The sequence below is a fragment of the Mycteria americana genome, chromosome 7, assembly GCF_035582795.1.
Source record: "Mycteria americana isolate JAX WOST 10 ecotype Jacksonville Zoo and Gardens chromosome 7, USCA_MyAme_1.0, whole genome shotgun sequence".
In the NCBI taxonomy this organism is placed as follows: domain Eukaryota; kingdom Metazoa; phylum Chordata; class Aves; order Ciconiiformes; family Ciconiidae; genus Mycteria; species Mycteria americana.
Window position 1 is genome coordinate 63,247,992 of NC_134371.1, and position 27,367 is coordinate 63,275,358.

The following is a 27,367-nucleotide window of genomic DNA, read 5'->3' on the forward strand; positions in this document are numbered from 1 at the left end:
CGGCGGCGGCGCCCCGGAAGCGGAAGTTGTTGCAGCTCCTCACGGAAGGGGAGCGGGGCGGTCCGCCGCGGAGTTGAGTGGAATTGTCTAGCGGCGGCCATGGCGAACCGGACGGTGAAGGACGCGCACAGCATCCATGGCACCAACCCGCAGTACCTGGTGGAGAAGATCATCCGCACCCGCATCTACGAGTCCAAGTACTGGAAGGAGGAGTGCTTCGGCCTGACGGGTATGGCGGGGCGGGCTGGGGCGGGAGGGGGCTCGGCGGGGAGCTCGGTGAGGAGCCTGTGCTGACGGCCCGTCCCTCTCCTAGCCGAGCTGGTGGTGGACAAGGCTATGGAGCTGAAGTACGTGGGGGGCGTCTATGGCGGGAACATTAAGCCTACGCCCTTCTTGTGCTTGACGCTGAAGATGCTGCAGATCCAGCCCGAAAAAGACATCATTGTGGAGTTCATAAAAAACGAGGACTTCAAGTAAGTTGGTAGCTTGTTTTTTTTTTTTCCCCCTCTTTTGGTTGTTGTACTGAATGAAACTGTCCAAAACAGCCAGGGAAACCTCAGTGCAGGGTTTAGCTTTTAGTGGGCCCCGATAAACTCTTTTTGCTAAAAAGCACACCCTTCCTCTTGCTTTTAAGACTGCCCTCCTTGTCACTTGGGCTGTTGGAAGCTTGCCTTTGTGGCATGTGCTTTCTGTGATAATACATCTCTGTATTATCACAGAGATGTATTATGAAGTATTTAGAATGAGTTGGATTAAGGGAGCCATATTAATCTACTTTTTCTTCAGTATTTCTTTCGCCTTTGTGAGTGATAGTGCACCCATACAGAGATTATATACGTATACTTGAGTATACATATTTTTATATATACATATTTGAGTACTTGAAGGAGAAAATCTAAACAGTCATGTATTCTATTTATTTTAGTGTACTGATTCTCCTCAGAAACTTACGGGAAAAACTCCTCTTTTATCTAAACTGCTAACTATGCAAAAAGCTCGGATAAATGAAATGGTTTACTTTTCAGGTATGTCCGAATGCTTGGTGCATTGTACATGAGATTGACAGGCACTGCCATTGACTGCTACAAGTATCTTGAACCACTGTATAATGACTATCGAAAAATAAAAAGTCAGAACAGAAATGGGGGTAAGTGCCCTTCCTAAGTTGTGGTTTCATAGTACCTCATAGATGACCTTTTGTTAAAAAAATGTACCATGCTGGATAAAAATAAATATTCTATTTAGTAATATAAGCTTAAAAAATTGTGGCATAACCATCTTTTTGAAACCTCACTTTTACTTATTCATCCTTTGGATAGTCTGTTGCTCATCTTGCTGACTTGCACAAATGAGAACTGCCTTGCTTATTTTGCTTTCCCCAAGTGCTTGTGTTTTCTGTTGGGCACTGAAACGCAGTTCCATAAATACCAAAGAAACACTGTTGGAGTGCTGGTTTAAGCCCTGTGTATCTGCTAATCCTAGCTGTGCAGTAATTTCCTTTTTTGCAAGATAGGCCTAATGATTTTCCTCATCTTTGAGAATGATTTTAGAACTGTTGTTTGTACAGCCTGCTTCACATAAATTGTCTGAAGCATTTTGTCTTTACTCTAGCCACTAGTGTTAATCTTCTTTGTCTTTTAAATGCAATTTTTCCCCCTCCAGAATTTGAATTGATGCATGTGGATGAATTTATCGATGAACTACTTCACGAGGAACGTGTATGCGATATCATTCTGCCTCGATTACAGGTTTGGAAAAGTAGATGGTTATGGAATTCTTAACTGCATCAGATTCAATAGTTGTGTCAGCTACTGGCTGCTTGTATAAAGCTCTGATACAGGCCCTTCTGGCACACAACATGCCTCCTCAGGTGTTTGTTCTTACTTTGGTTATGTAAGATAAAGTTGTAATTTCTCCTAGAAACGATACGTTCTGGAAGAAGCTGAGCAACTCGAGCCTCGTGTTAGTGCTTTGGAAGAAGACATGGATGATGTAGAATCCAGTGAGGAGGAGGAAGAGGAAGATGAAAAGGTTGGTGAACTGTTTTGGGAAGGGGTAGTTAAGCTGGTGCTGAAACCACTGCAGAACACTTTATGGCCTATGAGAAATATTTGAGGGGAGGTACCAGGAGGCTGCTTGCAACTTTTATCTCCTCCCTTAACATATTTGCATATAAGCGGCTTGTGAGAATTTGTTAGACCTTGAAGCAATTCTCAAGTGCTCTGTGTTTGTCAAGCTTTTCTGTGTCCTGAAATTCACAAATCTGGATCTGTTCTGTTAAACACATTTCAGATAAATTGTTTTACGTACATATATAATGGAGAGAACTAAAGGTGATGATGAAAGTTATGGTGACCATCATAGTCAATTCTGCTGTACTTAAGAATCAACAGTATGAGAGGTGGCCATTTTAGTTTCCAGTTGGCAAACTTAGTACCACTGACTTCTGAATATGAAATACTTGAGGATGGGGAAGCTTGATTGCATGACTTTTGTCATTTATATTAATTGTTCAGAAATTTTTATGATAGATAAAAACCTTGATGAAACAAGACTTACAGAACCTCCTCCCCCCCCCTTGTTTCCAGCTGGAACGAGCACCCTCTCCTGACCACCGCAGAAGAGGCTACAGAGACCTTGATAAACCTCGCAGATCTCCAGCTGTGCGATACAGGCGGAGCCGAAGCAGGTCTCCAAGAAGGTGATATGGCTCTTCTTGAGCAGTTTTTTTACCTATGGTACTGCAGATGGCTGGAGCAAAGCATAGCAGCCAGAATCTCTTACACCTCCTAATTCCTTTAGCCACTTTCTAAAGTAAGGAGTTGCAGGGCACAGCCACAGTCAACCCGTCTGCCTGTTTCTCTAGTCCTTCAGTAACTCTTGAACTTGCTGGCCAACTTTAGCTAAATTTGACAATACAGTGAAGATAGTAAGGGGAACCAAGTGCTTTGTTTTCATGTAAGCTAGAGGCTGCAGAGGAAATCCTGTGAATTGTTCTTACTGATAATAAGCCAGGAAAAACTCATCCCTAACCTCATTTGCTCACTGTACAGGCCAGTCCAGAAGCACGTACTGCCTCTTGTACAGCAGGCCAAACACACTAACTGGGGACATGGGGGAACACAAGGGAAGCCCTAGTACTGTTGCTGGAGAATAGGGGAAATTAAAAGTCATTAGCAGAACCAGCTGTTTAGTGACTCTTTCTTTTCTCCCCCAATTACAGGCGAAGCCGCTCTCCAAAGAGAAGAAGGTAGTCTTTTATTCTATTATTTAATCTTAGAATGCGTGTATTTTTAGTATGGCTATGTTAAAAGCTTCCTTTCTCTCAGTCCATCACCACGCCGGGAGAGGCATCGCAGCAAAAGCCCAAGACGACACCGGAGCAGATCCAGGGAGAGGCGCCACAGATCAAGATCTAAATCTCCAGGTATTTTTGTTATTTACAGATTAACTCTGGCAAGTCTTTATCAGAAGAACATCCACTGCAAGAAAAATCTGTGTCATGGTATCAAGAAGGTAGCATAGGTGCTTAATCTGGCTCATAAAACTGCTAGTTGCATGAAGGCACAGCTGGAGAACTCCTTTAACACATGCAAAATTGCCTCAAGTACATTTTTCAAATATTTGACAGGAGGCTAATTTGAGTGCCTAATTAAGGTTAGGGTTGTTCTGGCATATTCTAGGATGCTTGGTCACTAGAAGCAGATTGCATTAGCAAAACAAAAAAGAATTCCAGGGTCTATGGAAGTAACCGTTACCTTTTTATCTCATAGGGCATCATCGAAGTCACAGACACAGAAGTCATTCCAAATCACCTGAAAGGTAAAGGCTTGGCCTGTTTCTTAAGGGTGTCTGTACTGCTGTAGGAGCCCTTACCTGTCATTTAATCTTGGGGATTGAAGGTCATCTTACAATGTTGGAGATCAAATATTTCATATAGTACCTCCCTCAGTGTTGCAGTCAAGTCACACTGTCCATATTTGACCATAGAAAACACCACTTACTGCTATGAATCACCTTGGTCTTTCAAAACAATCACTAGTACTGTGTCATATGGCTTTTTTTTCCTGTTTCAGATCTAAGAAAAGTCACAAGAAGAGTCGGCGAGGGAATGAATAACAAACTAAACCCAGCACACAGTTTAAGGACCTTGAACTGCAGTCTAATACTGTCCTACTTGCTTTATGGGACAGCTGGATACATACTGGCTGCTTTAGCAGTCAATTTAATCCTTCTCCTCTTGTACAAGTCTTGTTTGTTTGGGTTTTTGTAATTAAAAGAAAGCTAAGGATACTTTTTATGTAGTTAGTTATTCATCCTTGTGATAGAATTTGAGGATTGTTTTTAAATTGTTTTCCTCAAGGCCTGTAAAAACTAGTGAAGAGCAATAAAAAAAAAGGGGGGGGGGTTTTGTCTTTAAAGGCTGCTTGCTGTTTCTTTCACAATACTTTGTTTAGATGTCCCCTAGTTGAAGCTGGCTTCATTCTCAAATCAGGGTGGTGTTTTGACAAACAGCCACTGCATTCAGTTGCCAAAGTGAGAGTATTTTTGTGTTACACACACTGAAGAGCTACCAGCCTGAACTATCTCAAACCTCCACTACAGGAAAGGAAGTAAGACTGTTGTAATTAAGTGTGTTTACTGAAAGGACGAGCTAACTTAAAACAATGAGCTGTTACTGGTTCCTTTGTAAGAATCAGCCTTAAGTCTAATGCTCTGCTTCTTCTGATGCTACTATCAGACAGTTCAGGAGCTTCAAGTAGTACAAGGCACCACTTAATTCTTTCCAGGCAGTAAGTTATTCAGTATAAAGACAATAAACCACTACTTTGAGCATAGTTTGTGACCTGCCTGTGACTGGGGACAGAATATGACACAATTATACTCAGCTCTACTTTCTCTGAACAATGTTAGCAGTCAGCAAGTCCCTGTTTTTTCAAATTAAGAATAATTAAGCTCTTACTCAAGTTACAGTTCTCAGCTTAGTACATTTAATTATATATCACAGGAAATCAGTTGTGTTAAACCCTTTGTGTACCATCCCTTTATTCATAGTCTGGCTTCAGGAGCAGTGACTGACAAGGTTATCTCCTGAACACTGCGTTTATGGTTTAAGTATTTTCACATACTGCTGAATAAGTGTTGACAACACAAAAAGTAGTATGCCAAGTGAATTTATGCTTTAAAATTACTTTAAAATTACTTCATAGTACAGCCTGATTTTTCTAGAGTATTTTCATATTATTTTGCAAAGTTTATGAACAGAAAAGCAGGCATACTCTTCCCTCAGATCAAATATCTTACAAGAAAGACACATTGGCTGTGAACAGCACATGCAATGACATGGTGAGAAACAGGTATACTCAGTGTATGACTCATTAAAGCTGCTCATCTTTCATCTCTTCTTTAAGATATCTAAATTAAAGCTGGTTTTATTATTCTGGTTTCCTAATTACAGTTAAATGCAAGCATGCATACAAACAGGGAAGAGGAAAAAGTCTCATGTCCTTTTTTTGCAGTTTTATTTTTCTTTTAAAAAGTTTTTTGGCACTACATAGTTCTGTAAAGAATAGAAGTGACAAATTTTTAAACACATGAAATCCCCTTCTAATTTTATTTTTTTTAGAACAATATATATAAAGTCTGAAGCAACCAAAGTATGAATACAGCTAATAGAAAATAAAGAACTTAATTTTAAAAATTCTCTCTCTTTACAGTTTATCAAGATAAAACAAAACACAATTCCCCTTAAAAATAGGGTAATAAAATAGATGAAATTTGTATCACTCAGTTTTGTGATACTAGTAAAAACTATAGTTCATATCTATGTACAAATGATACAGTTTAAAAACAGTCTTAAATAATCTTGTATCTAAACATGTTGCATTAAGATTTTAAACCAGAACCTGAATTTTTTTCCTCCCCTCCCCCCACCCACCCACAATCCCATTAAATTTCACTTTTTCTGTTGAATGTAATTCAGATTCAAGTGTGGGTGTCCTTGAGACAGAAGCGAGAACCGCTGGTTACTCTGCATCAGTGGACCAGCTAAAAGAAAATGGATTACAATTACTTCAGCAAATGAAACATATTTAACAGTGCTTGGCTATAGTCAATGTATTAATCTTACTTAGAAATAAAGCCATTTACTAGACTGACACAAATGCTATCTGTACGACTAACCCATTTAATGGGACAATGCAGTATTACTTTAATCCTATCTCCAAAATTCCCTCAGAATCGTCAATACATTTTAGTTATTTAACAAAAGTAATTTCAGGATTTTTAAATATGGGTCTCACTTTGGAAACCTTGCTACAGCCAATAGATTAGATTTTGAAAAAAGGATTTGGTGCCAGTATCTCTCATTTTATACTAGGTGACCCAGCAACACAGTAATTGCAAAGCCTCCAACTAAAATTTGGGCGTAGTTTCTCTCTTAGTGGAGCCAAAGGTCTTTTTCCTACAGCCTTTCTCAATCCTGCCAGACGCTGAACACCTTTACCATCCGCTAGCATCAGAAAGAGTTGAGATAAAGTCAGTCCTTCAAAGTACCCTAAATAACTGAACCTGATCTAACTTTGAAGTTAGTACTGCTTTGACTGCAGATGGGTTGGACTAGATAACCTCCAGAGGCCCCTTCCAACCTGAATTATTCTATGGTCTTGCAAGTTTTTAATCTGTGTAAGTCATTCCACAAGGCAAGGTACAACAAAAGCCAAATAAAATGAATTAGGACAAAAATTTCTTCATATTCTTAACACGCTCGTGGGCAAATCACCTTAACCTCTATTGAAGCAGAGGTGGCTCTGCAGTGAGACAGCAGCAGTGAAGGAGAAGGAGGCTAGAAGTGCAACAGACTGCAAATTGGCTCAGATTTCAGAATTTGATTTAACCCCTGCCCTCCCACAAAGATTTTCATCCATCCATACAGGAAGCTGAAGCGTTGATTTGACTCTTGGATTCATTATGGTTCCAGGGAGCCTAGCAAGTGAAACATGATTCCTTGGCTTTTAAAGCCTTTGAGACAGTAAAGAGACATGTTGCATGAGCTGTTGATTCACATACTAGTTCTAGTACCTTGAGGGTAGAAAGGTTTGTTCGGTGGATAGCTGGCATTTCCCTGCTGCATGTAGTTCTGAGGCATATTGTAAGGCCACGCTCCTCGGAGGAGAGGAAAATGGGTAGGGGTCCCATGGTCCCAAGGGACAGAAGGAGGGTTCATTTTACCAAACTGTCCTTGGAAACCCTGATCTATTTTTCAATTGAAAGGGAAAAGCACATTGCAAGTTGAAATAATTAAACAGTAAGTCACAAATACAATTTACATCTTAAATAACAGTTTGCAGGGGACTTATTGTGATTAGTCTGATGTGCTACTCTTTTATTTTTTTTTAAATATACATCAATAAAAATTACCACCTAAACTACTTCATTATTCACTATAATAGAATTTATTGGGGAGGAAGACAGAGGATGAATGAGTATTAAAATGAAGACCTACAATTTCACTATTCCTATGTCATTCTCATGATGAAAAATACAAGGTCTGAAGAACATTACTAATATCTGATCCCACACAGATATTCACTATCACTGACATAGCTGTGACATGAAAGCTATTATCCTACTGCAAGAAATAATTCTCAGATGCACACTGGAATTCCACTAATACTTGTATGCTTAAGAAACTTGATATCTAGATCATCAGACCAACTTAAAATTGATTTTTAGAGAGAAAAATAAAAACTTTTGAAATAATTACACAAATTTTAAGCTATTCCATTTACAAATCCAGTATTACTGCAGCATTAAATATGAGAAATCAAGCATTCAAGGAGGCAGGACACACAACAGTTGATGCCAAATGCTGTATTACTAATCCTGCTCTTTTTGTTCATAGCTCCCAATTTTATAAGACACAGCAATGCCTGCTAATTTAAAAACTTGATCAATGTACATTTAAACATAAACAAATAAATCTAAGTAACTATCCTTCTCAGTATATCAGTTCCCCTTCAGGCTCATCATAAAAAAAACCCGCAGACAGACTTTCATTAAATAAAAGCAGGCTACGCATTTAAAAAGAACAGTAACTTTTATACAACAAAATAGGAAGCATGGCTCTGGAGTATGCATGAAAAAAGTTGTCTGTCTGAAACTTCTAATGATCCTACTTCTGATCAATTGTCTACTGAAAAGAAAGTAAAGTCGCTCCTTCCAAGTCAAGGTTATGTGAGCCAAGAGAAAGTTCCCATGAACTTGCTGTTCTCAAATTGTCCCGAGCAAGTAAGAAAGCAGGCTTCAACCAGAGAGCAGACAGCTCATCTCTGCTGTGTGCCTACCCAGTGACCCCCACCTTAATGGCATCTAAGCCAAAAAGGAAACAAAACGGATTAAAATACAAAGAGGAAAAATACTAGGACTGGGAACAAGGATAAGGAGGGTGATGAGATTGAAAATAGAGGGAAGTAGAGGGAAGGGAAAAAAAATACTGTGACGGACAGCACAAGAAAACTGGGAAACCTGTGCAGGCACAATGAGCGTGGAAGCAAACAAAATGAGATAGAGCAAAAGGAAACAGACTAACAGGGGCTGATTGACTACATGATGAGAAACAGGACTCGTTAAAGGAGAATTGAGCAGAAACTAGGATCTATGGAGCTTGTCTGAAACAAGGCAGCTACCTGGGTAAGAAGACTTGGATTGGAAGCAGGTGCTTGAGAAAAAGTCAGAGCTGGGGTAGATGTGGAAGAGAGAACAGACGAGCCTGGACAGACAATTAAGATCAGAAATGGGGAGGTAGCGACAAAGCACACTGAAAGCACAGAAAACACACTGGTAGCAGTTTCTGTATCCTCTAAAATATATTCCCCACAAAGCTCTGAATAGAAAAACATGCATCTCCAGCATCTCAACAAATATCTGAAACTCACTGGTGAATTACACCTCATCCAACACTGTTGACTCAGCTGAGAATCTACTGTTGCTGTCAATTACCTTATTAGTGCAGAGAAAGGCTGTGCAGGAGATTAAAAATTTCCATCTCGTGATGAAGAACTGCATCAGTATATCATATGATGGATATATTTCTTTAAACATAGGAGTTACACACTCAGAATAAATCAAAAGACCATTATCATTATCTAAAAATCATAGTTAAATTTTAGGGGCTGCCATGGTTTATGTTGCACAGAAAACTGTATGGGCTTTAATTACTATATACCATTTTTCTCAGCCTCAAACATACAAATGTACTTGGCTTTGGTATGAGGCAAAAGGCTGTTGCCCACTTGTCACAGGGAAAATCTGTATGAAGTATTTGCAGGAAATGACATGGAGATTATGGAAGTTAAATGTGGCAGGACAAACTATAGGAAAAAAGAATGCATAAGATCTTGTTATATTGCACTAAATGCAAGGATGCAATATTCAGCTTGCAGAACCATAATTCAGCCAGCCTCTAAGTTCATAGTTGCAGTCTCAGCATTCGTCTAATAAACTACATTACAACATAAATGGAAACCGTATTTGTAAGCATATTCACAGAAATGTGCTTTGGACTCAAGTAATTATTAGAACATTTCTCAGTTGAATGCATGATTTCTCATGTGCTGCACAGCCGTTAACGGCAGATAGGACCAATGCCTAAAAGTTACAATGATCCAACTTGACATTTTTTTCCTATGAAAATGTTAAGACGGTGAAGGTAATGACTTAGTTTCTTAAGCATCATATTTTTAATATAAAACAAGTTGAAAGAGTTAGCTGTTTCTGTAACACTTAACACTTGTACACAAAGTGCGAGAGGTTTGATACAACAGAGAAGAATTACCTGAATTCCCCACAGTGCCATTGTTCACCAGTGAGTTTGGAGTCACAGGATTGTGCCAGTGTCCCTCATGAGAAGTGCTGGGGATTCCCATGGGCCTGGCAGCAGGCTGTGCAAAGATGATACTGGGATCATTCAAGCTTACACTGCTCTGGTTATTTGTGGTGCTGCTGCTGCCAGATCTCATAGAAAATGGAACATTTGTAGAATGAGGAGGGTTACCCGGTGCAGAGTGAATAACGGGCCCATGAATAGGCCAAGAAGTGTTGGGAAGCTGAATTTGGTGGTGATGGTGCATCTGAAGTAGTCCCAGGTTATGCAAGGTGGAATACTGACCTGGGGGAGATTGGGGAAAGTTAAACAAAGGCAGCTGGACCTGATGGGGTGGCTGTGCACCCTGCTGTGGTTGCGGAACGTGCTTAGACTGGGATATTGGTTGTGGCTGAGTCTGGTTAATGGAGGCTGGCTGAGAGGAATTCTGTGTAAATTGCTGAGGTTGTGGAGAGTAAGATGACTGATGCGAATCAGACTGGAGGGGAAAAAAAAGTATGTATTTCCGATTAGTTCACTAGCTATTTAATGGTGGTTTTCTTTAATAAGCACCCACTGTATTAGACTATTCATAAAAAAGGCAAAGCACCCCCCAGCAACACCCCAATTACTGCACCCAAGTCCCTGCTGGTTTAAATAAGTGCAGTTCGACTGACACTGATTTTCACCATCAGATAATTTGGTCTGTTAATGTGGCACATCCCACCATCAGAAATATCATTCTGAGCAAACATTAGCCCCAAGCTCTTCATTAGACTCCTCACACATCTGTTTCTGATTTTTAATCAGTGTCTTCCCCACCCTACTTATTTACAGCCCAGAATCTCATTAACTAATTACCTTACTTCTAAATAGAGTGGTTCTTACTACTACACACTTTTTAAGTAATTCCGAAGTAAGTTCCTAATATTTCTTTAATTTTAATTTAATCTGTTAAACAAGAAATTGAAACTCCAAAAACCCAGTTTCAACCTCCATATCCTGATGTTAGGCCATGGCTAAAGGCACAGAAATAGCAATTATTACCACCTTTGCAGGGCTCTTACAAAGCTTTTCCTTTCACCAGCAACAGAAACAGGCATGGGCCTATTTCAGCTGTTTGATATTGCAACTAAGCAGAGAAGCACTTCAAGAACTGGGGTGGCTGGGAAGAGTTCCCCAGTTTATCTGCTGAAATTTATTACCTATGTCTGGATTAACCTAATCTGGTTTTAAGCACTGAGACAAGATGGTGATGGCATAAGATAGGTGCCTCCAAAGAGAAATTCAAGTGACAGACAGCTACCTAAACCAGAGGTGATTACCTGAATCTCAGATCTCAGTCTCCCCCTGAAGTTGTTTGTCTCCCTCCATAGACTATAGCAGACAGCTAAGCTCCAAGTAACTCAGCTGCCGTCAAACATCTGACGTTAAAGGTCTCTGCAGCTTGTCACTATCTATGACCGCTCGCCTGTCTGTTTAAATTGGCAGTCACTTTTCTTCAGTAACCAGAAGCCTGCAGGACTTCCCCATGCCAGCCTTTCAGAGCATTCCTTATAGCAGCACGCTGTGTGTCTTTGCCTGGGCAAAAGCTGAAGACCAGAAGCTGGTATTGCTCCCTGCTGCTATTCCAACTGTTACTGCATGACTGACTCCTATGCCTTTCTATCAAACCAGGAAGAGAAGGTAAAACCTGGGATTTGAAAGACAACAACTAGTTTAACAGTTTAAATGTCATAAAAATAGAGCACATGCACTGTCTAGAGCCTTCCTGCAAACATTAAACCACCACAAACATCCACTGGACATGCCAGCAGCAGGAGAGGACAAATGTTAAGCTCCAGCCTCTTGGTCTGCTTCCACACTCCTGCTTCCTCTTTTCTCTCCCTCTTGCTCCACTAACATTCCCCCCTCCCATTCTCCTCAAACAATCCCTGGACAACACATATTCACCAAGAAACCCTGGCCAAATGACAACCATGCAACACACAGAGTCCATGACATCCAGATGACACAAGAATGTGCACATGCAGTAGGTCCAGTGTGTATGATGTGCCTGACTGTGTGTGCACCCACACGTCCAGCTTCAATTTCCCAAGCAGAAATACAAGGCTCCTAAAAAGATACTCCTGTGTCATGTGACAGCATGGTGGCAGTTCAGCCCGTCACTTAGATTAGGGCTGTACCAGTCCCTCCTGAACAGCATATTTTTATAGCAAAAATGTCATAAAGTCTTTGTTACTGGAGCAAACATTCCAATAAATGCTTGCTTATCAGTTAGGAAGTACTCTATACCTATACTCTATAAATACTGAAAAATACTCTACAAACTGAACAAAGAGCATCAGCGATCAGCTGCCCTGATTACTATGTTTGCTTACTTGCCAGCTTCATTAGCAGGTACATGTTTCTCAGACTAATAGCTTAAAATTAATGAATTTCTGCTGTATTCTGTACTCCAAAAACATTAAATGTCAACAGCTGTATTTGCTCAAATACGCTCTGCTATCCATCTCCACTTAGAAGCAGGTTAAACATATTTTATCTAGTTCTATAGAGACTTGAACAAATTCCAAGAGAAAACTACCAAAAATTTCCCCATTGTTCTCTTTGTGCTTCTAGTGTACTCTGGCAGACTTTTGCCCTGTGTATCACATCTGAATTGAAGTATGATTCATCTGTGTTCCCTGCCTGTTCATGACAGTCCCTTAAGACAGTTCTCTTAAACCACAAAGAATCACGATAGTCACAAACCTAAGTCTCCAGCATGTTAACGATGAGCTATGCTTTACTTCCCTTAGTAACTCCAGAACAGTGCCAGATTAACTAAGCACAAGACTTCAAAAGGCATCCTAGCTTAAATCTCAAAGATAGTGAAGCTGGCCTTTCAGAATTCCAAGCTATCTCATATGACATCTGACTATGTAGTTTCCATATTGAAGATTATAAATACTCTCCAAGAGACACTACATTATAAATCAAAGTTTCAGTAACTGGCAGAGTGCAACGTCGTCATTATAAAGTCCAGAATCTGTTGAGAAAAAACTGTGCAAACCTGTAGCTAGCATGGCCCACGATCACTGGTTTGCTACAGCTTGCTTACTTCAATACTATAGCTAATTGGAACTTACACATTCTGATGACTGTCTAGTGCGCAAGGGCCGTTCCACTTGCTGCTGACTCACAGCCACTAGCTGTGAATTTACCATGCTTCGGACCAACTGGGTGCCTAATTAAGGAACAAAAATGTTAATAAAAAACCACAAGGTTACGGATGACAGAATAATAAACACAGAACTGGGAGTCAGTGATACCTTAACTCTCATGTGACACGGAGCAGGTAGATCACTTTAACCTCTCCTCTCCTTTAAGTGGAAAGCTTTCCCTCTACTGGCAACAGCCGACATTAATAGGTATAGCAGCTAAACCCAAAAATCTAATTCTGAGTAATACAAATTCTAGCATGTATAAAGCTCACTTTGCTATCAGGCAGGAGTGCTACTTTATACAGGTTTCCACACTATTGCTGTAAGCAGTGGGATTTTAAATAGCAATAGCAACAGCAGAAACTTCTGGGCAAAGAAAGAGAAAAAAAAAGACAGAGTAAGTGATATCAAAATACAGAAAAGCAGCAAGGTTCTCTCTGAAGTTCATTTATGATTGCTTTCTCTACTTTTTCAAGAGCCACAGGCACCTAAGGGCCTAATTTAAATGCATTTGCAACTAGATTTGTCTCTAATTACTAACAGTAATTTGAAAGCTGGCTCTAGCTTCCTAATGCATCTGTATGCTTTTGGAAGTGTTACTTTAAGACCACTCATTTTTGGTGAAAATACCTTTACTTACCTTTCACAGATGATGGAGGATTAGCTAACATTTGAGAAGCATTTGGAAGAGGAAATGCATTCAGTTATTACTATTATTACTACTCTTAAGTGCACCCATTGTGAGTGGAAGACAAATAATGCAATACCCTGAAGTACACTATACTTACTGCTGAGTAAGTTTTTACCACCCATGCAAAGAGTGTACTTCAGGAGGCATTACTCCCCTTGAAGAAAAGCAACACCTAGACTAAAAGCTGTACTTGCAGTGATTGAAATAATTTAGTTGCAAAAATTTTTTAAGATAATTACCAGGTCTGTATAGAAACCTAGAGAGAAGGGATCTCAGAACTTTCAAATTACACTAACACCACATAAACTAACTTACCTGGCACGCTGTTATTTCTCTGACGAGTTTGTTTGAATTCAGGACAATCTCTTCTAACATGACCCACATCCCCACAGATGAAACACCTTTTCTCTCTTGTTTCTCTATCATCTTCTTTCACTTCTTTTTCATCATCTTTCTCATTCTCCTTTTTCTTCAACCTGAATAATAATTTTTGTTAGTATCACAAAACCACACATACAAAAAAAAAAATCTCTGCACAGTTGTTATATTGGTATGTTCAAAGGAAATGGCTACAAAACCAACAGCTGTAGCAGAATACAAATATCTTAGGAATCCCAGAAAAACACTTTTGGAATCTGGGCTGGTCAACAACCTATTTGTATAAACTTAACAAACTTAGAAGCTCCCCAGAATTGTCCAGAAGCTATCTGACCGTATTAGTGCAGAACTATACCTGCAGTTAAGTAGGCTTAGCCTGCCAGTTAGTTTGGGAGTAGTTCTATGCAACAATCCCACTGAATCAGAATATACACAAAACAGGTTAGCTGTATCTTGTAGATAGAACCTCCCCCTGACTGGAGATGGCATATTTCTCTATAAGAGTATATTAGCATCCTGAGCCTAGACAGCATGTGAAAGAAAGCACTGGGGCTCTTTCAGACGCTCAGTACTAATACAATAAACAGGAGAAGAACTAGTGATCTTTTTCCACAAGGTATCTGTAGGATTGTTAAATATTAATACTATTTTGTGAGCTGTATATACAATTTCAGAGAGATTCTGCGTGGCTGTGCTGCAGTAGCAGTTTGTGTGAAGAGCAGATCACAACTTCTTTTCCTGAGGCAGATGTAGGGGAAGAGGTGATGCAATTCGATGTGCTAGTGCTTGTGAGGCATATGTTAAGGGAGCGGCTGAAAGAAATAGTCAACCTGTGACCTTAGGGTTCCAGTCCAGTTTCATGTATCTTGAACTCTGCTGACTGAACAAAAGGCTGTAAATAAGGACTTTGTAGCAGGAAGAGACCGAGAATCTTTTGAAGATTTATGGAGCACAAAACTGAACATAAGGAGTAAAGCCCAGACTTTAATCTGCATTCTAAGGGCTTCAACAGGTTTTAAGAGGAGTCAGACAACCTACACTAAATAGTTCATTAAAAATCCAAGGATGTAAAAATGCAAGGAGTGCACATTCGCTGTCAATTCCTGCTAAACTCTCTGTGGAGACATTGACCTGCATGTACTAGGGACTCCTTTTGCAAGAGTACTGGATCCAAAACTCATAAGTGCAATTAAGGTACAAGTGCAAGATCACTAAGTGACCAGCACTAGTATGATGTTACAGAAATGCACCTTAACTATGTAAATTTTAACTACTCCTAGATTTTAATAAATGAACTTTTACCTGCCTTGCAGTGGTACGTTATCAGATCTATAGAACATTCCAAATTCAATACTGTCTTCCTATCATGATCACTACAGGAAATCCATTTTAATACATTACAATTTGTGCAGTCAGGTAATATGGTCTCCATCTGAATGTTTACACTATAAAAAGATAATTTAGTGATCTAAATTTTAAGGTAAGCTGTAACTACAGACAGATCATGAAGCAAAAGTATTAACATATTATAGACTGTTCATTTTACTCTGTGTGTGCTTGCATAAACACTCTAAGATTTAAAGAGATGACCAGAAATAGTCTTAAGAAAAGCAAAAACAGGATGGGAAGTTGAGGATCAGAGACAAAGCTTTGATTTTCTCTGCAATCCATTAAAATTTCAAATATCAAAATCTCTCCTGATTTAATCTCAAAGATTTTACATTAGCTTTGTATATTACTCACCTCCTCCTCTTTGGACAGTCTTTCATGTAGTGACCAATTTTTCCACAGACACGACAACATCTGTCATTGGGTGCCAATTCCCCATCTGTCAGCACTTTTGAGTCAAAAAAGTATTCCTATCAAAACACATCAGACAGATACAATATATACACCATTCAATTACAAGACTAAGAAAAGAAAGCAAAATGGACAGCTTTCATCTATTGTTCCCTAAATATTACTACTACTTAGATTACATCTAGTCCTTTTCTTCCTCTAGATAATGGCAGCTTTTTCAGAGATGTGGAGCAGTTTGGGCTAAAAAGGGGTATTTAGTCTTAGGGCCAGAGGCTGAATTTGCAGAACAGCTTATCCAGGCTCCAGTCTGCTGCCTACCTTCCGCTTCCCCAAAGGCTCCTCAGAGGGCAATTTTTTGCATATGATCTGTTTTGGTATCTGACTCACTGTTTGTATGCTTTCCGAAGCAGCCTATGTCCCCTCCCAAATGACATGATTCTATCCCCCTAGACAGAACAAAGCTCAGGTGGGAAACAGATGGAGCATCTGCACACTGGCCGATATTGCTCCCCTCCCCTGGAATTCGCTAAGGACAGCTGCAGTTCTGATGTGTGTCAGCACAAAGGCCACGGTTTACAGCCTCTGAGCAACATAAACATTGTGAAAGCACTATCTTACCTGAAAGACTGAAATAGAGGTACAAACAGAAATGTTCTAACCCCAGCTTGAGAACAAAGTCCTACTGTAGACAGGTAATTTACTGAACCTCTTTGCTACAGTTTCTTCTCTGTACCACTAAGCTGCAATACAGGGCATTGGCTTACGAGGGAGACTGAGAACTCCTCCTTTGTTGGGCACTTTGGAGAAATAAAATGCTACGTAATACTGCTGGCATTATTTCCTTCACGTAAGAGACAGCTCATTCGCACGCTAAGGCTGCTTGCCTTTTATCTTTATGTAAAATGTTCAGTGAAAATCTGAGATGAGGCAGAACAACACAAACGACCACACATACAAACACCCAGTATATGCTTTCCAGAAGCACTACAGGCTTGTGTTGAACATGTATGCAAACAATTAAAAAACTCCACCTAATTACCCATAATATTTATTACATATGCTCACATATTTGTCAGTTACAGGTAACTACATCCACACTGTAATTCATTATTATTTGTATCGTAGTACTCAAAAGCCCCAATAAAAACAGGTCCTATTTTATTAGGCACAGCACAAAACAGAACACAGTCACTGCATCAAAGAACATTTAATACAAATTCAGAAAACACACAGATAAAGTAAGTGAATGGAAAAGAGAACATAGGGAAGGATGAGGGGAAATAAAAGCTTTCAAAAGATTTTCAAAATCCCTTAGAAACACAAACCCTGTTGAAAGCCATTGGGAGAACAGTCCTCTAAACTGTCTTAGAAAACACCTTTCTAAGTAAATGTTAAAATTATTAATTCCAGCTGATTTATTTGCTCATATAAAAAAAAATAGTTCTCTATTATGCATCGATGACTGGACTCTGTACCACAGAGGAGTACTTTCTCTAATATGATGTTGCATGAACACATTCCTGACCTTGACTCACTATGCAAATTTTGAAGGTCAACTGATAAAAAAAAAAATTGATCATTGTCCTTTTCCTTCCTTAAGCAGCAATCCTTACTTTCCCCACCAACTGGAAAAATAAGTAGACTGTAACGTCTCATGAGTCTGTTTTCTTTAGCTACATGAATAGCTAGTAAAGTTCCTAAAGCTGTTTCTGGGTTTTATAGCTGATTTTGCAGTTTTCTGCAATACTTAATGTCACACGATGAAAAGTTTTATAAAAAACAAAAACCAAAATAAGCTTACTTTCCCCAAACCTGCCAAAAATACCCATCACCCATCCAACTACTCCTGTGAATTTTATATTGCCGGAGCCCAATACTAAGCTGTACATTTTATGCAGAAGATGTATAATTACATACATTGCACATACCAAACTGATAAATACATACAAGAGATCTGCTTTGGATGAATCAATTCAGTGGACAAAGAAAAGTAAAAAGCATACTAAAACCTATGAAAACTTACAGCTTCTCTTCCAACAGCTGGATAGAATGGGGTACCAAACAATTTTCTCCCATTGATAAATGCCTTCATTATGAAATTGGTCACTATTGAAGAAAGACAAAGTTATTGGAAAACAACAGAAAAGGCACAACACTTTAGAAATTAGTGAACATTAATCATTAGCAGACATTAATAGCTTACTTTTCCTAGAGACTCCAGCACCGAGATTATGATTCAAGTCAAAAGGATCTGTGTAAAGAAGGGAGAAAAACAAATCAGAGTTGGAAAAAGTATGCTGCAACAATTTTTTTTTATTTTAACACAGAGAATTCCATTTTAAATGCACTCACAGAGTAGATGATAGCAAAGCAATGCTGAGTGTTTTAAAAATATGTGACTGACCATAATAAAGTAAGAGCAATTTACTGATGTATAGTAAAAGTTAGGAGTCTAATCTCATTTTGTAAGCTGTAGGACATGCAAACAATGCTTTTTTTAAACACTGATGGTAGTTTCCTTACATAAAGATCCTGTGCAACAAGGAGAACAGATCCTAAAGCAACAGTGTTCATCACTCCCCCATTAATGGAACAAAAATTCAGTAGATAACTACCTTCGATGGCAATACATTTGGATGTCCACTGTTTCTCAAACGTAGTTAACAGCTTCTTCTGCCGGATGCTGATCACATATTCCTTGAAGTCAAATTCTTCAGTGTAGAATCGCAGCAACCCTAGCCAGAGTTCTCCAAGTGATTCAGTGTTCTTCCCAAGAGAAGGCAGACGCTTCTTCTGCATGCAATTGAAGACACAATTTATTGAGCTACAGTGGCTGAAGTACTACTTCTCCTGAACTACCTCTCTAATTAGGAGTTTGTGTACCATGAACAGTTTCACTTGGTTAAAGTAAGGTTAAGTCACTACAGTTAACACTACCTCAGTCCTGGACTGTTTATTAAGAGTAAAAAGTATTTTTCCTGATTTATGTTATTTAGAAATTATTTAAAATAAATCAGGAAAAAACAGACACTCATTTCAGTAAAACAGGACTCATTTGCAGGGTTATAATAATATGGATATGGAAGTTTAACTACTCTTTTATATATCACACTGTTAGAAATGTATTACTTTCCCATAAAAACAAGCTTTAAGTTCTAGTGACTCTTTGGGAATTAGAATATTACCAATTCTTCCATGTCATCAAAGAAAAAGGCATTCCATCCATCCACCATTCTTTGTGGAATCTGTTTTCCATCAAATATCTGCCAAAATAGAGAAGGACACAGTTACCAATCTAATTCGAAGTCACCATAAAAGGCTTGCAGTTTTGCTGGTAAGAAATAATACAAAAATATAAATCTTTTAATTTTAACAATTACTTCTTATATATAGGCAGAATTTCTTATTGGTAAAAAGTTTGAAAGTATTTTTGCATTATTGCTATACCTCTCTCAAATTATTTGGATATTTTATTTTTACTTGTTCTTTGCAACTAAGAAAACATGACTGAATTACCTCATCAAGATTCCGACATCCCTCTTGCCCATAAAATCTCTAAGGAGACTTTATATGACTCCTATTACATTTTGACTTCAGCAAAGCCAAGGGGAAATTCACTGTTACTTAAATGCACTCTCACGGTAGCAATAAAATAACAACCCCCAACCACTACTAAAGGATCAGCAAGAAAGTCTGAGTCTCAACTGCAGCGCTTAAGCCAATTTTCCTCTTGCACGCAGACAACTACGAAGTCAGAAAGGGATAATTTTCAGAAGTGCTTGGGAGTTCCAGAGTGTATCCAGGAAGAGGGAGATAGCTGACTAATTATATTCTCCCCACCCATGCAATGGAGGTACAGAACAGTATTTTCTTAATAAAGTTTCCTGGCACATGTAAAATATTATCTTTAAAGTTGTACCAAAGCATTAGTTATCTTTTTTTCCCCCTCAACAAATAATAAAATAAACTTTTTCTCTTACAGATAAGGTGTTGAGCAATAAATAATGCTTCTGACAACAACTGATGGAAGAGCTGGACTCGCATCTCAAAAGCATCTGGTGCAGTCTCATAATTACAATTCCCTTCTCTCCATACCACCTGCCAATTTTTTTTTCTATCCTGTTCAGCATATAAATATCATCATAAGACCACAATCCCAAAGTAAATGTAACAGCAGAACTTAGGTCCAACAGATTCCCAATTTTGTTCTAATTTTCTTGGTAAGTTTCACCCACTAAAACCAAGCGGGAGTTAGGAACCTGCTAATGCAGAAGGGCCCCATATTTCATTCATCCCCCTGATCCTAAAAGCCCAGACTTCTCATATTTGGCTTGAAGAAACAGTGCATCTACTTTCACAGCCTCTTTTTCTGAAAACCTACCTCCTGAAGAACTGGAATAACTGGTGGATTTCTCTGCTGTAGAAAGTACAAAACCATAAGAATATAGGCATACGAAGACAGACTACCACGGGATGCATCACCAATATCGCAGCGCTGAAAAAATACATTTTAAACAAAATACTGAATTTACATTTTATTATTCAAGACTAACAACTATGTCAGAGAGCAAAAAGAAACCCCACCAGTAACAGAAAATACATTCATCTCATAACTAAAAATTGCTTCATGAAGCCTGAAAAATAAATGTCCTTAGAGTCAAGTGCCATCTGGCAAATCCACAGCATAATTTGACTAACATAAAAACAGAAAAGCTTCTCGGAGCCAAAATATTTTTTTTTTAGTTTATAATGTGCCAAATTAAAAAAAAAACCAAATCAAAACCCCCAAAACAGAAATCTCAACAAAACTCCACATCTGATGTCAAGGTTTCAAAACTGTAAAATTTAATTTTCCTAAACTCATGTTACTAGAGCTGTTTCTAGGATTCCTTATTGTTTTGGTTCCCCCCCCCTTTTTTTAATAATTAATTAGTAGGCAGGTATTTCCATGTCGTACTGGCAACTTAGGCAATACCTGGCATTTTGCTAGCATACACATACCTAATATATTATACACATAGCTAATAAACTATGGTCCAGCCTGCACAACACAGCATAAAACAAACATCAGTAAATTAGCTTACTGTGCTTGAAAATCTTATTACAGTATAACCTTTCTACAGCACCTACTTCTAAGCTACCCTTTGCTTCAAGCATGTGTCATAACAAACAACACATTTTTAACCTCCTAGGTCTGGAAAAAACAGGGATTCACAAATTACTTTCACATTAGCAGCAGCAGTGACAGCTGTTCCTGATTTTTCTGCCAATGCAAACAGAGGAGGAAGCATTTTGCTTAAACACAGAGTATCTGTATAGCTATGAAGTCACCTCCATACATATATATTCAGGAGTGTATGTCCCACAACTTGGAAATTTGGTCTTTACAGTAAGATTTTTAGAATGTATACAATAGTAGGCAATACTACAAAAAAATGTAAGATTCATTATTATCAACACAAGGCATTTTTAATCTGGACACAGAAGAGACATGGCAATATTCTGCACTACTGTGACCACACCTAAAAAAATCATTACTAGTCTTGGTGACAGTATAATGAACATGTCCATTCCATTCTGGAACAAACTTATTTTAGTCATCTTGATGCATTTTATTACATTAACATCTGGTAGCATGATACACTTTATAACCTGTTTTTTATTTGCCCCTGTTTCACTAAGCTTTCTTTGGATGTGTTTAGGGAGTGTATTTAATAGTGCAGCTCGAATAAAAAGAAATACCACGTTTCAATTATTAAAGGCTGTATAGTATAACACTTTGTTAGACTATCATAAGAAAAAAAGATGCTGGAGATTTGGTATTTGATATTTCCAAACTCTTCAAGTCAAGTGTATGTCCTAGGCACATCAGGTAGAGACTTAGGCATTCATTCATCAACCCATACCTACTCCTCACTTATATAGTAAGCAAAACAAGGCAAGTAGGCCAGAAAAAAGCTGCAGTAATCTCTGGGCTGGTCCTAGATATGGAAACTTGGGAAGCCCATGCACAGCCACATTCCCCTACATCTTTCAATTATCATTTTTTCCAGTTTTGTTTGGGGTTTTTTTTGCATTGTAGCTGGTTTGAAATTGAAAAAATTAAAGTTTTCCTTTCATCTGCTTCCTCTTAGAAATCTTTCAACAGATAGCAGAAGATACCAGGACTAAAGAACTTGATTCTGACACACACAAACAGATGGAGCATAGTCAGCTTAAGAAAGTGCACTTCATATTAATAGCATTCTACTGTCTCCTTTCCCAGTTGGTATTAGCAAAAGGTAAACTCAGTGGCTGTATCAGAAATCACTGTATTATACAAATAAGTACCTTCTTTTTATATTACCTTTGCAAAAACTTTCATTGTGTAGCCCAGATACTGCACTCTAGGATCAATAGCTGCATATGTAGCCAGCATTCTTGTGTTATGCTGTGCCTGAGAAAAGGGCGGCGGGGGGGAGAGAAAAAAATCAAACAGGTGTTTCAATGTAATTTATGGTTAATTATAGTATAGTCTGCAGTTCAAGCACAGGATATGCATAATACAATTGGAGGGCAAAAAACCACAACAATATTCCATAAAATTCATGCAACATTTTCTGCATAAACATAACTGAAAGGTGTAATCAGGACAATATTAATTCAGTAACAACAATAAGAATCTTGGAAAACACCAGCAAAGAAGTAGAGTCTGTAAGGTGACTCACACTGGAACAAATTCCACAAATTGCATCTTCTTCACAGGTGAATGTGAGCCCATTACATAAGATATCGTGCAATTTCATTGTGCTAGATGTAAGCTGGGATGAGATGTACTATTCATGATGGCAGAAAGGCCATGGTGAATGTGGCACTAACAGCTTTTCAGAAGCATTCACAAAAATGCTTTGTGTGCCATGATGCTGCTCTGCCATCAGGTTATACAGCTACTTGGGTTGGGCTGAGGGTGTGGGCCACTGAATTTAAATAATGTAGGGGGGGAAAAAAAACCCAACACAAACACACAAAAGCATTTTAATTCTGGTTTCAAAATTATTTACTCAAATGATTATTTGAGTGAGTTACAATTAATTAAAAAGCTTTCTTTGAACACAAAACCAAACACAAACAGATGCTTACCAGTGTATTGTATAAACTGATATCTCCTTCTAAACCACTTCGTCTGTGTTCAAATTTTACTATAGGCACTTTGGCTGTTGTTATAGGCAAGATGTTTCTCAAACCTGGGGAAGCAACACTTTAGTACATAAAACATTTCCATTAACTACATATATAGTAAATGTAAATACAAAACAAATAATACTTTAAAACACCTACCTGGATGCTTCTTAAGAACTTTTGCCAAACCTTCTATTATTTCTTTACAGTTTAATTTCTAGGAAAAACAAATATCACAGCTTCAGACATTAAAACATCATCCTATCCCAACAAGCACATTTACTATCAAACATGTATTTCGCAGAGGAAAAGTCTATATACAAAAAGAAGTAAGTGATAAGCCAGCACATGAATTTACGTAAACTGGTGACTCGTATTCTCTATGTGGACATCTACAGTACACTAAATGTGTGTCTACAGGGCATTAAAAGTAAAATAGGCTACATCTTGCTTCAATTGTGCAGAGTGCAACAAGCCAACGTGCTACTAGCAAAATCCTACCTTTTCTGTGTAAAGAAATCTTAACTGAATTACAAAACCTTAAAGAATTCTTGAATTCAAAATAGTAAATTTTATCAATTTCAAAATTCTTACCTCTGCATTTTCATGGCCTTCCAACGTCATGCAGATATCTAGATCACTGTCCCGAAATCCAAATCCATTCTTTGAAGAGCCAAACAAGCAAAGTCTGGCTTTGTCTGATCAAAAGAGTAGACCAAAAAAAGATAAATTATTTTACAGTTGAATGGTAAATGCTTACTATGGAATATTGCTTAACTGAGATGTGTAGGTGCCCATAAAAAATGAGCTTTAACAGAGTTTACAATGTCACTTCTAAGACTTCACCCTTGATAAAGGAGGAAGCACAATACTTTAAAAATTACTTATAGAAAGTAAGGCAGGATAAAGCCTATGTAATTTTTGTGAGTAAGATATGTTACAGAGTTACTATAACCCTTAAATGGCATCTCTAAACATGGTGCAATGTTTTGTGGTATGCGACTGCACCCTCCTGTTTTAAATAAATCAAAATAATGTGCAAACCCAGTCAACAGTACAGCTTTTTACCCCACAGATAAGACAGAGCTACTCTTAAGGCAGTCCTAGCAGTATTTCTGGTTCCACTCATACTTTATCTAGGTTGCATATTTTTCCTGTGAATAGGTAAATTTGGTCAATCCGTAAGTTTCTGTAACCACAACATACTGTTCAAGAAGATACAAGCAATAAGACTAATATACTTTATGGAACATTCTTTCCCAATTGTTTTGTTTACATTTTTGTTTGAAACACAATATTATAATGTATTTTCATTCTTGTAAAGGAAAGCAAAATTACATAACTGAGAGGAAGCAGTTTATTCCTAACTGAGAAGAATACATTTATCTGTTCAACTGAAATCAATGCTAGGAAAATACATATATATATCACCTATTCACAGCTTTTTCCTAGCCTTTAATAGAATCGGAAATCTTAAGTCTTTCAAGGTTCTGTAACAGGTCTCAATCCTCAGCTGCTGCCAGTAAGTGGAGGGCACAGCCGGTGGATGGAAGTGCAATTCAGTTCCTTGATCACAGGCCAGCTACAGCAGAACGGATGGCCTTCTGTGTAAAGCAATGGACTGGAATTCAGGAGACCTGGGTTTGGTACCTGGCTATAGCACTGTTTTACAACACCTACAAAAAATCACTTTGCATCTCTGTGCCTTGACTTCCATCATTGTAATAAGATACTTGTGCCTATTTTATAAAAGGGATGTGAAGACAAACTTATTAAGATTTCCAAGATACTTAAACACTGGTGACTAGGCAACAAAAGTACTTGGCCCACGACCCAGCTAACACTAAACTCAACTGGCCAGGGCCTATTCAAACTTTTTTTGTCCTGACTGCAACAGTCCTGTATCTGCATTATTACTTTTGCAGCTCTTCCTCCACTCTAGGGACATTTCCATGGAATAGCACCGAGGGATGTTCAGTTTAGAAGTCTGCAAGATAGCTTTATGTACAGAGGGAAAAGAGATGCCACTGCTTTAAGCAAGGAAAATGAGCAATAATGAGACAAATTACATCTTCATGCTCTGGACAACATGAATGAAGAAAGCATTATCAAGAATCACTACCTACTGTTACATACCATTATACTCTTTTCGAATAAATCTTTCCAAACTTGCCAGAATTTGTTCTCTGTTTTGTTGCTCAGATAAAGGAGGGGATAATTCATCTAAGTAAAAACAAGTTAAAACACAGTCAGATGTGACATTCAGCTACCTCAAAAATCTTTTTCAGCTAATTAAATGTACTTGATACCTTTTTTTTTTTTTTGGTTACATTTACTTTCCTTGAATATGCATTTTTCTTTTTTATGGTATCATTAGAGTTGTTAGGATTTTATTTCAGATGTCTGATTTTTCTGCAATTATTCAAACACAGAGCAGCTTGGTGGGCACCTGGTGTCCAACCAAGGTTAACCCACCACATCACCCAAAAGGGGCTTTTTCCAAAAGAAGCCACAGAATTTGACAAACACAAAAACTAGTTTTTCCCAGAGCCTAGTTTCTGGGAACACTAGTAACTTTTTACAAACCCAGTGAAAAATCCTATATAGCATTAGTTTCTCAAATCTCTTATATGAATTTGATATCACCACCATGGGTTATATGAAAATAAAAATATTGGTGAATTTGTAGCCTAGGGTACCTGGAAGAGCTTCTTCCCACTGAATTTACTGGAATAAGTAATTTAACCCTGAAGTTTTTATTTTTTCCAGATTACAGTTCACTGTTTACAATGGAGTATAAATACTTTTCCAACTTACCAAAACATCTTTTACACACTATATCAAGTATTTCCCGAAATCTGTCTGTCATTGGTGGTAGTGGTTTTAGATCAATTTTCTTGAAATCCTCTGGGCAGTCATTTTTGGAATGTCCATCCCGTTTGCAGATGCTGCATACTATAGTTGGTGGCTTGCGGGGGGAAGTGCACAAATGCAGTTTTACTTTTAAGACAGTTCAACAGACCTATCATTTCCATGTAAGGCATGCAACCAAGAACATTTAACATCTGAACAGCAAGAGCGTCTCTACAAAGAACAGAAGAACACCTCTCAACAGGCTGCATTTAGTTCTCACAGTGCTTAAAAGCACCTGGAAATTCTAGAAGAAAGTGGGAGAGGAAGGGGGGAAAAAACCCACAAATCCCAGGGTTTTTTTTTTTCCTGGTGGAAATCAGAAAGCTTTGCATAAGATGGAGGCAACAGACCATCTCGTCCAAATGGCATACATGTTTGGTGGTTTCCAGTCCTGAATAACAGGTACAATAAAAAGGCTAGAGCTACCATTCATAATAGAGACTGAAAGAATCACTCAGAGAATCCTGTCATCCATCCACCCTTAGTTTTAGTGATTTAAAAGTAATAGCCCACTGATACATGACCAGCCCTGCTTAAATACACAGCTTACCTTTCCTGAAGTCAAAATAAACTTATCAAACACATAACGCATTTCTTCTGTAGAGAGTCTGCCTTCATCTTTGAGATCATGAGCTTCCACCATTGCTTTGCAGTTAGGCGAGGTAGCTGGTGTGCCAGTGCACTTATTCTTCTGAGAAGACTCTGTTACCGAACTCTGTCTACTTTCAGCATCAGAAAATTCATTACTAGAATTTGTGTCATAGGGCTGATGTTCACTGCAGTTACAATGGTGGCTTAGCTCACTTTCACTTATACAAATTGAAATTTCTAAATCATCCCTCTCTTTAATTGATTTTTGCTTTAATTCACAGCATTCATTAGAAAGAAGGGATAAAGCTGCTTCTTTGTCTTCATCATAACTAGAGTCCAATGTTGAAAGCAGCAGAGAGTCTATGTCCTTGGAAGTAGGTCTTTTGGCTACAGCTTCTACCACTTCATTACATTCAAGTTCATTCTCTGGTATGTTACATCCACTTCCTATATTTTGTTTATCTACAACTTTTTCCCCTTGTGGAAGGCAACAGTTGGCTACAGGCTCTTCAGATCTTGTGGATTTCTTATTATTCATTTTCCCTTTTTCTTTTTTCTTGGTATCTGGCTTGGATTTAATCCCATCTTTACTTTGTGGACATGCAAAATATTTATACGCTGTCCTAAATCGCTCCAGGATGTACTCAAATACCATCTGGCTATTTAGACTTCGTGCAACATTCCTCTTTAGTGCAAAAGGATCTAGGAAGAAAAAGAACAATTTAATTAGTAATCTTTAATTTCTACAGTTCACTAAAGCAGCTGAAG

The 27,367-nt window shown here is 38.3% G+C and overlaps 2 protein-coding genes across 6 annotated transcripts in view; one reads left to right on the forward strand and one right to left on the reverse strand.

Moving 5' to 3' along the window:
* Nucleotides 1-25: 25 nt before the first annotated feature.
* Nucleotides 26-4,427, forward strand: PRPF38A (pre-mRNA processing factor 38A). Its single transcript, XM_075508781.1, has 10 exons — nt 26-229; nt 314-473; nt 1,026-1,147; nt 1,663-1,748; nt 1,921-2,031; nt 2,589-2,701; nt 3,224-3,250; nt 3,330-3,427; nt 3,774-3,822; nt 4,077-4,427. Exons 1-10 carry the CDS (start codon nt 100-102, stop codon nt 4,117-4,119), a joined length of 939 nt encoding a protein of 312 aa, XP_075364896.1. The 5' UTR covers nt 26-99; the 3' UTR covers nt 4,120-4,427.
* A 586-nt stretch (nt 4,428-5,013) lies between these two features.
* The window catches only part of TUT4 (terminal uridylyl transferase 4), a 50,380-nt gene continuing 28,026 nt past the window's right edge, over nt 5,014-27,367 (reverse strand). For 3 of the 5 annotated variants that reach the window (XM_075508762.1, XM_075508764.1, XM_075508761.1), the window contains 18 exons: nt 26,559-27,301; nt 25,913-26,063; nt 25,232-25,318; nt 23,690-23,793; nt 23,255-23,312; nt 23,057-23,160; nt 22,284-22,373; nt 20,319-20,432; nt 19,123-19,200; nt 18,553-18,730; nt 18,141-18,188; nt 17,961-18,043; nt 15,881-15,996; nt 14,075-14,235; nt 12,994-13,091; nt 9,836-10,361; nt 7,081-7,254; nt 5,018-6,048 (listed from right to left, as the gene is read on the reverse strand). In XM_075508762.1, coding sequence (XP_075364877.1) covers nt 5,957-6,048; nt 7,081-7,254; nt 9,836-10,361; nt 12,994-13,091; nt 14,075-14,235; nt 15,881-15,996; nt 17,961-18,043; nt 18,141-18,188; nt 18,553-18,730; nt 19,123-19,200; nt 20,319-20,432; nt 22,284-22,373; nt 23,057-23,160; nt 23,255-23,312; nt 23,690-23,793; nt 25,232-25,318; nt 25,913-26,063; nt 26,559-27,301 — 3,005 coding nt within the window. In that variant the 3' untranslated portion in view covers nt 5,018-5,956. Of the gene's footprint in view, nt 7,255-9,835; nt 10,362-12,993; nt 13,092-14,074; nt 14,236-15,880; nt 15,997-17,960; nt 18,044-18,140; nt 18,189-18,552; nt 18,731-19,122; nt 19,201-20,318; nt 20,433-22,283; nt 22,374-23,056; nt 23,161-23,254; nt 23,313-23,689; nt 23,794-25,231; nt 25,319-25,912; nt 26,064-26,558; nt 27,302-27,367 lie in introns of all 5 variants that reach the window. The other 2 variants (XM_075508765.1, XM_075508763.1) reach the window with 2 other exon arrangements.

Excerpts from the sequence above, each read along its gene's own strand:
- PRPF38A (XM_075508781.1), top strand. The coding sequence starts at position 100 with ATGGCGAACCGGACGGTGAAGGACGCGCACAGCATCCATGGCACCAAC. Across the intron at positions 474-1,025 it reads ATAAAAAACGAGGACTTCAA|GTATGTCCGAATGCTTGGTG; the intron begins GTAAGTTGGTAG and ends TTTACTTTTCAG. Across the intron at positions 3,428-3,773 it reads ATCAAGATCTAAATCTCCAG|GGCATCATCGAAGTCACAGA; the intron begins GTATTTTTGTTA and ends TTTATCTCATAG.